General features: G+C 59.0%; 1 protein-coding gene across 1 annotated transcript; it reads right to left on the reverse strand.

The window, feature by feature from the left end:
- On the reverse strand, positions 1-11,198 carry DDB2 (damage specific DNA binding protein 2). Its single transcript, XM_075283338.1, is given in 10 exon segments — positions 1-226; positions 308-453; positions 529-706; positions 787-810; positions 812-887; positions 1,608-1,753; positions 1,824-2,012; positions 2,086-2,186; positions 2,871-3,051; positions 11,133-11,198. Coding segments are annotated over 9 exon segments (1,257 nt in total). The 5' UTR covers positions 11,133-11,198; the 3' UTR covers positions 1-10.

Raw genomic sequence — 11,198 nt, forward strand, 5'->3', positions numbered from 1 at the left:
CTGGCCTCTCCTACAAGGCCACTTGTAGCTGAAGACGGTTGCGAGAACTACAAGGCCTCACCGAGACAATCCCAGATGCATAGGGGTCGTAGAGTTTACACACTATGTCTCCGCTCTGTCCATCAAACACGTCTACTGTGCGTAACTCATAGGCTGTGTAACCTGGGAATTGGGGGTCGGGGTATCGCCCGGCAACAATCAGGTCATAGCGGGGATGCCACGTGGCCTGCACATGAAAGAAAAGGCCACGTTAGTAAGGAAGGAGCCATATGGAGGACATGCAGGACCAACGAGGGCCACAACAAACCTTTATGGCGGTCAGGTGCTGGAACTGGCGGTGCGGGTGTGGGATAATGCGCTGGGGCGTGGACCAATCACAGGCAGAGTAGACCCGGATTTCACTGTGCTGGTCGGTGGTGAGGAGCTTGGCCCCATCCCAGGGACTGAAGTAAGCTGCAGCAAAGCAAACACCAGATTATAGGAAGTCAGGATGGAAGAAGGTGAAGGGGAGAGGAGACGCAACGTTACCGGAATTAACCCCGCGGGCGTGCGGAAGACTGTACAGACAGCTGGATTTATCCTTAATGCTCCTCAAGTCCCACAACTTCACCGTCTGATCTACGGAGGCCGTGGCCAGGAGCCAGTCACACCGAGGGTTAAACTCCACGTGCGTCACTTTCTTCTTGTGCAGCCTCAACTTAAAGATCTTCAATTTAAAAAGAAGGAACGTCACAACCCCCATCATCCTGCGCAGGAGCGGCGCCGTCGTGGCTGATCTGCACCCACCTCTTTCCCGCAGGTCTCCAGCAGCAACCACATTGCCCACGTTGTCTCCGGTCACCACACACTGCTGGCTGGCAGACACGTCCAGGCTGCAGTACCACATACTGGGAAGAAGAAACAACATGGCCGGCTGAGAGTTGTATCAGGGACCAGCAAGAAAAGGAGGTGAAGTTTAGGGGAGAGGCCCAGACTCCGGACCCCACAAATACATGGGGGGAGGGGGTTCAGTAACGACCTTCTAGGATAGGTCGGCTACCTCAGATCAGCTGCAGTGGCCACGCTGGAGATCTGTAGCACCTGACAACAGCCGAGCATACAGGCAGCCGCTGGGTGTCAGACCACCACCCGTCACATATTGTGCACCAATCCCCTTTCAGAGGCGCAGACATCTAAGTCAGTCTGGCTCCGGCCTAGTGAGAAGATCTCTGCTTGCTGCTGTGAATGGAGCTGGTAACTTCTACAACCTTCACTGCTGAGCGTTTGCTGCAACGTGTCAGTCAGTGCGATCTCCTGTGAGTTAGTCACATCAGACCTGCACGGCCGAGACGGGAAACACTGCAGCAAATGAGCAGCTGCGAAAACCTCGAGGGCAGAATATTTGTGGCCCAATCCATTTATTACACTGGGGGGGGGGCAGTCACTAAACAAAACAAGAAGCAGCTGACACAGGAGCGCAGGGGGATCCGTGGGCAGATTCCTCCCATTGACGTGACTGAGTGGGGTCGGTTTGGTGGTGGCAGGAAGATCCCACCATGTGACCCGTTGCTCTATAGGGATTTCTTGATGCCCGCGCTCCCCTACACTTGGAGTAACCCCGCTCTTACGCCCAGTCCTCCGTGTTGGTGAACATCTGTACGGTGCGTCCGCTGAGGTCCTGCAGGATGGTGCTGCCCGCCACTGACGACGTGTACAGCTGATTGGGATTAAACGGGTCAAACTTCATCCCCGTGATGCAACCTCCGGCGCCGATCTACAAGACAGGAGAGATAAGAACCCCGTGTGTCGCCTGACCTGCTGCACAACCTCTTCACCATACTCACTCCAGGGATCATGGTGTAATTCAGCTCCTCGTAGTCCCACAAAATGATGTCCCCTCCTTTGGACCCTACAGCCACGGTGTTGGGGTGAGTGGGGTGCCATTCTAGAGTGGTGACTCTTCTATCAAAGGGGCTATTGGTGCGATAGAGAATGTAGGAGGCCAAAGAGCGCAAGAAGGGCGTCTGCAGGTACTGCAAAGAGAGCGCGTCAGTAAGGCGATGGCCACACCGAGGGGGCCGCACACACAGCACACCACAAACTTACCTTTGCCCTGACGTTCCCCCCCAGGGTGCTCCGGTACAGGTAGTGCACGATGCTCGTCTGTCTGTCCTCCCACTTCTGCCATTTTTTCTCATTTTGCAAATCTGCAGGGTCAAGATTTAATATTTACAGAAAGGCCGTAAAAACTAGACGCAGTTCACACCACGCAGACATCTCCATCGCAGACCCATAAACCAGATTGGGGGAGGGGCCCATCTGTCCACATAGACAACAGATAAGAAAGCAAAGCCATTCGCATCAGACTGAAAACCCTTGTGCACATGAGCGAGCGCGGGCCGAGGGGTCACACTCCGCTGCCGTCCTCCAGTCTGCTCTTTGGGGGATCCCCTCTGACCGCACCTGCTCTCTAATTAGCGGGACCCTCTGAGGGCTCATGTGAATGGGGTCTTAGGTTAGGGCTAATCCCCTTTGTCTCACCACAGTTGCCGCGTGGCCTTGTGACTCCTTGTAACCCCGAGAGTGCTGAAACTTAAAGTCGAGCAGGAGTTGCCTTTTAGAGGTTGCGGCACTCTCATGGTTACGATGAGTTAGTGAAGACGCCCCCGCGCTCTCGGGAGTCACAGCCCCGCCCTCTTCATACTTACAGCTACAAGCCATGATGTGAATGCAGCCGGAGACCCCCCGAGAAGTCCCTCAATAGTTTGGGGAGTGGCCGGAGATACCACAAGGGGCTTTTCCCATACATTCCTGATGTTTGGGGACACAGGTGAGGGGGGCTGGAGTACCCCTATAAATCCACCCCCCATACACGGCCCCAGCACTGTCACCTTTGCTGCACTCGGGGGCCTCCTGGGCGACATTCTTCTTTCTGCCGGATTTCTTGGGCCCCTTCTCACCCCCGGGGTCCTGCTCTCGTTTCCTCTTCCCCGGCGGCTCTTCCTCGGACTCCTTATTCTGGGAGGGCGGCTCCGATGTCTTCTTTCCTTGAGCTGGTCTTTTGGGACGCATCTGGGGGGGGGGGGAGGGGGAGGGGCACACAAAACATTAAGGTTGTGGATTTACAAAAGAAGAAGGAGCAGGACAGGACGGGACGGGAGAGCGCAGCGCACTCGCCGATGGTCACAACCCCCCCCCCCCCCCAAAATAGCGGCCTCCAAGGACACCAGCAAGACTATGAGGTCATGTGCTGATGGCGGTGCCCACTGATTGGCTGGAAGGCTCATGTGACACAACCAGACTACTCCGCACAGGCGCGCTCATTAGCTAGATCAGTAACCATGGAAACAACAGGTCTGCACAGGCGCTGCATACACGAAACGGAGGAGACGAATAAAAGCCGTCTGTAAAGTCTTTCCTCTTAGATACTGAAGCAATGACAATGAAGTGTTGCCGCGGCTACTAGCAGGTCATTCTCTCTGGCCTTCGGCCCGTTGCCCTGCTCCTCTGGCTCGCACTTACTCTAGAGGCGTGTACTGCGCTGCCTGCGGACCGCCATCTTCTCTCTAATGACCCCTAACACAAAGGATAGGTGGGCAGTGTCCCACCGCTGGGGTCTACCAGTCAGGAGGGTAGGGGTCAGTGGTCGCTGGGGTCTACCAGTCAGGAGGGTAGGGGTCAGTGGCCGCTGGGGTGTACCAGTCAGGAGGGTAGGGGTCAGTGGTCGCTGGGGTCTACCAGTCAGGAGGGTAGGGGTCAGTGGCCGCTGGGGTGTACCAGTCAGGAGGGTAGGGGTCAGTGGCCGCTGGGGTGTACCAGTCACATGTGTAGGGGTCGGTGTCCGGTGGTCGCTGGGGTCTACCAGTCACATGTGTAGGGGTCGGTGTCCGGTGGTCGCTGGGGTGTACCAGTCACATGTGTAGGGGGTCGGTGTCCGGTGGTCGCTGGGGTGTACCAGTCACATGTGTAGGGGTCGGTGTCCGGTGGTCGCTGGGGTGTACCAATCACATGTGTAGGGGTCGGTGTCCGGTAGTCACTGGGGTGTACCAATCACATGTGTAGGGGTCGGTGTCCGGTAGTCACTGGGGTGTACCAATCACATGTGTAGGGGTCGGTGTCCGGTAGTCACTGGGGTGTACCAATCACATGTGTAGGGGTCGGTGTCCGGTGGGGTGTACCAGTCACATGTGTAGGGGTCGGTGTCCGGTGGTCGCTGGGGTGTACCAATCACATGTGTAGGGGTCGGTGTCCGGTAGTCACTGGGGTGTACCAGTCACATGTGTAGGGGTCGGTGTCCGGTGGTCGCTGGGGTGTACCAGTCACATGTGTAGGGGTCGGTGTCCGGTGGTCGCTGGGGTGTACCAGTCACATGTGTAGGGGTCGGTGTCCGGTGGTCGCTGGGGTGTACCAATCACATGTGTAGGGGTCGGTGTCCGGTGGTCGCTGGGGTGTACCAGTCACATGTGTAGGGGTCGGTGTCCGGTAGTCACTGGGGTGTACCAGTCACATGTGTAGGGGTCGGTGTCCGGTGGTCGCTGGGGTGTACCAGTCACATGTGTAGGGGTCAGTGTCCGGTGGGGTGTACCAATCACATGTGTAGGGGTCAGTGTCCGGTGGGGTGTACCAGTCACATGTGTAGGGGTCGGTGTCCGGTGGTCGCTGGGGTGTACCAATCACATGTGTAGGGGTCGGTGTCCGGTAGTCACTGGGGTGTACCAGTCACATGTGTAGGGGTCGGTGTCCGGTGGTCGCTGGGGTGTACCAGTCACATGTGTAGGGGTCAGTGTCCGGTGGGGTGTACCAATCACATGTGTAGGGGTCAGTGTCCGGTGGGGTGTACCAGTCACATGTGTAGGGGTCGGTGTCCGGTGGGGTGTACCAGTCACATGTGTAGGGGTCAGTGTCCGGTGGGGTGTACCAGTCACATGTGTAGGGGTCAGTGTCCGGTGGGGTATACCAATCACATGTGTAGGGGTCAGTGTCCGGTGGGGTGTACCAGTCACATGTGTAGGGGTCGGTGTCCGGTGGTCGCTGGGGTGTACCAGTCACATGTGTAGGGGTCGGTGTCCGGTGGTCACTGGGGTGTACCAGTCACATGTGTAGGGGTCGGTGTCCGGTAGTCACTGGGGTGTACCAATCACATGTGTAGGGGTCGGTGTCCGGTGGTCGCTGGGGTGTACCAGTCACATGTGTAGGGGTCGGTGTCCGGTGGTCGCTGGGGTGTACCAGTCACATGTGTAGGGGTCGGTGTCCGGTGGTCGCTGGGGTGTACCAGTCACATGTGTAGGGGTCGGTGTCCGGTGGGGTGTACCAATCACATGTGTAGGGGTCGGTGTCCGGTGGTCGCTGGGGTGTACCAGTCACATGTGTAGGGGTCGGTGTCCGGTGGTCGCTGGGGTGTACCAGTCACATGTGTAGGGGTCGGTGTCCGGTGGTCGCTGGGGTGTACCAATCACATGTGTAGGGGTCGGTGTCCGGTAGTCACTGGGGTGTACCAGTCACATGTGTAGGGGTCGGTGTCCGGTGGTCGCTGGGGTGTACCAGTCACATGTGTAGGGGTCGGTGTCCGGTGGTCGCTGGGGTGTACCAGTCACATGTGTAGGGGTCAGTGTCCGGTGGGGTGTACCAATCACATGTGTAGGGGTCAGTGTCCGGTGGGGTGTACCAGTCACATGTGTAGGGGGTCGGTGTCCGGTGGTCGCTGGGGTGTACCAGTCACATGTGTAGGGGTCGGTGTCCGGTAGTCACTGGGGTGTACCAGTCACATGTGTAGGGGTCGGTGTCCGGTGGTCGCTGGGGTGTACCAGTCACATGTGTAGGGGGTCGGTGTCCGGTGGTCGCTGGGGTGTACCAGTCACATGTGTAGGGGTCGGTGTCCGGTGGTCGCTGGGGTGTACCAGTCACATGTGTAGGGGTCGGTGTCCGGTGGTCGCTGGGGTGTACCAATCACATGTGTAGGGGTCGGTGTCCGGTGGTCGCTGGGGTGTACCAGTCACATGTGTAGGGGTCGGTGTCCGGTGGTCGCTGGGGTGTACCAATCACATGTGTAGGGGTCGGTGTCCGGTGGTCGCTGGGGTGTACCAGTCACTTGTGTAGGGGTCGGTGTCCGGTGGTCGCTGGGGTGTACCAGTCACATGTGTAGGGGTCAGTGTCCGGTGGGGTGTACCAATCACATGTGTAGGGGTCAGTGTCCGGTGGTCGCTGGGGTGTACCAATCACATGTGTAGGGGTCGGTGTCCGGTGGTCGCTGGGGTGTACCAGTCACATGTGTAGGGGTCAGTGTCCGGTGGGGTGTACCAATCACATGTGTAGGGGTCAGTGTCCGGTGGGGTGTACCAGTCACATGTGTAGGGGTCGGTGTCCGGTGGTCGCTGGGGTGTACCAATCACATATGTAGGGGTCGGTGTCCGGTAGTCACTGGGGTGTACCAGTCACATGTGTAGGGGTCGGTGTCCGGTGGTCGCTGGGGTGTACCAATCACATGTGTAGGGGTCGGTGTCCGGTGGTCGCTGGGGTGTACCAGTCACATGTGTAGGGGTCGGTGTCCGGTGGTCGCTGGGGTGTACCAGTCACATGTGTAGGGGTCGGTGTCCGGTGGTCGCTGGGGTGTACCAATCACATGTGTAGGGGTCGGTGTCCGGTGGTCGCTGGGGTGTACCAATCACATATGTAGGGGTCGGTGTCCGGTAGTCACTGGGGTGTACCAGTCACATGTGTAGGGGTCGGTGTCCGGTGGTCGCTGGGGTGTACCAGTCACATGTGTAGGGGTCGGTGTCCGGTGGTCGCTGGGGTGTACCAATCACATGTGTAGGGGTCGGTGTCCGGTGGTCGCTGGGGTGTACCAGTCACATGTGTAGGGGTCGGTGTCCGGTGGTCGCTGGGGTGTACCAATCACATGTGTAGGGGTCGGTGTCCGGTGGTCACTGGGGTGTACCAGTCACATGTGTAGGGGTCAGTGTTCGGTGGGGTGTACCAATCACATGTGTAGGGGTCAGTGTCCGGTGGGGTGTACCAATCACATGTGTAGGGGTCGGTGTCCGGTGGGGTGTACCAGTCACATGTGTAGGGGTCGGTGTCCGGTGGTCGCTGGGGTGTACCAATCACATATGTAGGGGTCGGTGTCCGGTAGTCACTGGGGTGTACCAGTCACATGTGTAGGGGTCGGTGTCCGGTGGTCGCTGGGGTGTACCAGTCACATGTGTAGGGGTCGGTGTCCGGTGGTCGCTGGGGTGTACCAGTCACATGTGTAGGGGTCGGTGTCCAGTAGTCACTGGGGTGTACCAATCACATGTGTAGGGGTCGGTGTCCGGTGGGGTGTACCAGTCACTTGTGTAGGGGTCGGTGTCCGGTGGTCGCTGGGGTGTACCAATCACATGTGTAGGGGTCGGTGTCCGGTAGTCACTGGGGTGTACCAATCACATGTGTAGGGGTCGGTGTCCGGTAGTCACTGGGGTGTACCAGTCACATGTGTAGGGGTCGGTGTCCGGTGGTCGCTGGGGTGTACCAATCACATGTGTAGGGGTCGGTGTCCGGTAGTCACTGGGGTGTACCAATCACATGTGTAGGGGTCGGTGTCCGGTGGTCGCTGGGGTGTACCAATCACATGTGTAGGGGTCAGTGTCCGGTGGGGTGTACCAGTCACATGTGTAGGGGGTCGGTGTCCGGTGGTCGCTGGGGTGTACCAGTCACATGTGTAGGGGTCGGTGTCCGGTAGTCACTGGGGTGTACCAGTCACATGTGTAGGGGGTCGGTGTCCGGTGGTCGCTGGGGTGTACCAGTCACATGTGTAGGGGGTCGGTGTCCGGTGGTCGCTGGGGTGTACCAGTCACATGTGTAGGGGTCGGTGTCCGGTGGTCGCTGGGGTGTACCAGTCACATGTGTAGGGGTCGGTGTCCGGTGGTCGCTGGGGTGTACCAATCACATGTGTAGGGGTCGGTGTCCGGTGGTCGCTGGGGTGTACCAGTCACATGTGTAGGGGTCGGTGTCCGGTGGTCGCTGGGGTGTACCAATCACATGTGTAGGGGTCGGTGTCCGGTGGTCGCTGGGGTGTACCAGTCACATGTGTAGGGGTCGGTGTCCGGTGGTCGCTGGGGTGTACCAGTCACATGTGTAGGGGTCAGTGTCCGGTGGGGTGTACCAATCACATGTGTAGGGGTCAGTGTCCGGTGGTCGCTGGGGTGTACCAATCACATGTGTAGGGGTCGGTGTCCGGTGGTCGCTGGGGTGTACCAGTCACATGTGTAGGGGTCAGTGTCCGGTGGGGTGTACCAATCACATGTGTAGGGGTCAGTGTCCGGTGGGGTGTACCAGTCACATGTGTAGGGGTCGGTGTCCGGTGGTCGCTGGGGTGTACCAATCACATATGTAGGGGTCGGTGTCCGGTAGTCACTGGGGTGTACCAGTCACATGTGTAGGGGTCGGTGTCCGGTGGTCGCTGGGGTGTACCAATCACATGTGTAGAGGTCGGTGTCCGGTGGTCGCTGGGGTGTACCAGTCACATGTGTAGGGGTCGGTGTCCGGTGGTCGCTGGGGTGTACCAGTCACATGTGTAGGGGTCGGTGTCCGGTGGTCGCTGGGGTGTACCAATCACATGTGTAGGGGTCGGTGTCCGGTGGTCGCTGGGGTGTACCAATCACATATGTAGGGGTCGGTGTCCGGTAGTCACTGGGGTGTACCAGTCACATGTGTAGGGGTCGGTGTCCGGTGGTCGCTGGGGTGTACCAGTCACATGTGTAGGGGTCGGTGTCCGGTGGTCGCTGGGGTGTACCAATCACATGTGTAGGGGTCGGTGTCCGGTGGTCGCTGGGGTGTACCAGTCACATGTGTAGGGGTCGGTGTCCGGTGGTCGCTGGGGTGTACCAATCACATGTGTAGGGGTCGGTGTCCGGTGGTCACTGGGGTGTACCAGTCACATGTGTAGGGGTCAGTGTTCGGTGGGGTGTACCAATCACATGTGTAGGGGTCAGTGTCCGGTGGGGTGTACCAATCACATGTGTAGGGGTCGGTGTCCGGTGGGGTGTACCAGTCACATGTGTAGGGGTCGGTGTCCGGTGGTCGCTGGGGTGTACCAGTCACATGTGTAGGGGTCGGTGTCCGGTAGTCACTGGGGTGTACCAATCACATATGTAGGGGTCGGTGTCCGGTAGTCACTGGGGTGTACCAGTCACATGTGTAGGGGTCGGTGTCCGGTGGTCGCTGGGGTGTACCAGTCACATGTGTAGGGGTCGGTGTCCGGTGGGGTGTACCAGTCACATGTGTAGGGGTCGGTGTCCGGTAGTCACTGGGGTGTACCAATCACATGTGTAGGGGTCGGTGTCCGGTGGGGTGTACCAGTCACTTGTGTAGGGGTCGGTGTCCGGTGGTCGCTGGGGTGTACCAATCACATGTGTAGGGGTCGGTGTCCGGTAGTCACTGGGGTGTACCAATCACATGTGTAGGGGTCGGTGTCCGGTAGTCACTGGGGTGTACCAGTCACATGTGTAGGGGTCGGTGTCCGGTGGTCGCTGGGGTGTACCAATCACATGTGTAGGGGTCGGTGTCCGGTAGTCACTGGGGTGTACCAATCACATGTGTAGGGGTCGGTGTCCGGTGGTCGCTGGGGTGTACCAATCACATGTGTAGGGGTCGGTGTCCGGTGGTCGCTGGGGTGTACCAGTCACATGTGTAGGGGTCGGTGTCCGGTAGTCACTGGGGTGTACCAATCACATGTGTAGGGGTCGGTGTCCGGTGGTCGCTGGGGTGTACCAATCACATGTGTAGGGGTCGGTGTCCGGTGGTCGCTGGGGTGTACCAATCACATGTGTAGGGGTCAGTGTCCGGTAGTCACTGGGGTGTACCAATCACATGTGTAGGGGTCGGTGTCCGGTAGTCACTGGGGTGTACCAGTCACATGTGTAGGGGTCGGTGTCCGGTGGTCGCTGGGGTGTACCAGTCACATGTGTAGGGGTCGGTGTCCGGTGGTCGCTGGGGTGTACCAGTCACATGTGTAGGGGTCGGTGTCCGGTGGTCGCTGGGGTGTACCATTCACATGTGTAGGGGTCGGTGTCCGGTGGTCGCTGGGGTGTACCAGTCACATGTGTAGGGGTCGGTGTCCGGTGGTCGCTGGGGTGTACCAATCACATATGTAGGGGTCGGTGTCCGGTAGTCACTGGGGTGTACCAGTCACATGTGTAGGGGTCGGTGTCCGGTGGTCGCTGGGGTGTACCAGTCACATGTGTAGGGGTCGGTGTCCGGTAGTCACTGGGGTGTACCAATCACATGTGTAGGGGTCGGTGTCCGGTGGTCGCTGGGGTGTACCAGTCACATGTGTAGGGGTCGGTGTCCGGTAGTCACTGGGGTGTACCAATCACATGTGTAGGGGTCGGTGTCCGGTGGGGTGTACCAGTCACTTGTGTAGGGGTCGGTGTCCGGTGGTCGCTGGGGTGTACCAATCACATGTGTAGGGGTCGGTGTCCGGTAGTCACTGGGGTGTACCAATCACATGTGTAGGGGTCGGTGTCCGGTAGTCACTGGGGTGTACCAGTCACATGTGTAGGGGTCGGTGTCCGGTGGGGTGTACCAATCACATGTGTAGGGGTCGGTGTCCGGTGGTCGCTGGGGTGTACCAGTCACATGTGTAGGGGTCGGTGTCCGGTGGTCGCTGGGGTGTACCAATCACATGTGTAGGGGTCGGTGTCCGGTGGTCGCTGGGGTGTACCAATCACATGTGTAGGGGTCGGTGTCCGGTGGTCGCTGGGGTGTACCAGTCACATGTGTAGGGGTCGGTGTCCGGTGGTCGCTGGGGTGTACCAATCACATGTGTAGGGGTCGGTGTCCGCACACGCTCACTGCCCTCTATTTGGCGCTTGGTTATCGTCATCCGTTGCGACCAGACCAGACCCCTCCTTAAGGGCCGGTGACCCCAGATCGGGCGCGGACCCCCCACCTGCAGCATTTTGGGTTGAACCAAAGACTTGAATGGCCAATGATTGTTATAACCGGAGATCAGCACACATGTGAATAGTGACCGATCATAAGGGCAGATATCGGCCCGGCATCCAGGTCACATAATACGGCCCACAATGGGCAGCACGGCGGCGGCAGCGGAGCAGTCAGGCCCGGTTTCCGGTCACCGGCACGTCCTCGCCCCGCCCCGCCCCCGCCGCCTCCATTACCTGTCTCTCCCGGTGTCTCGCGCTCTAATCTCCGGCCCCGACGCTGCGGAGGAAGTAAGATGTCGC

Source organism: Leptodactylus fuscus, chromosome 7, assembly GCF_031893055.1.
Source record: "Leptodactylus fuscus isolate aLepFus1 chromosome 7, aLepFus1.hap2, whole genome shotgun sequence".
NCBI lineage: Eukaryota > Metazoa > Chordata > Amphibia > Anura > Leptodactylidae > Leptodactylus > Leptodactylus fuscus.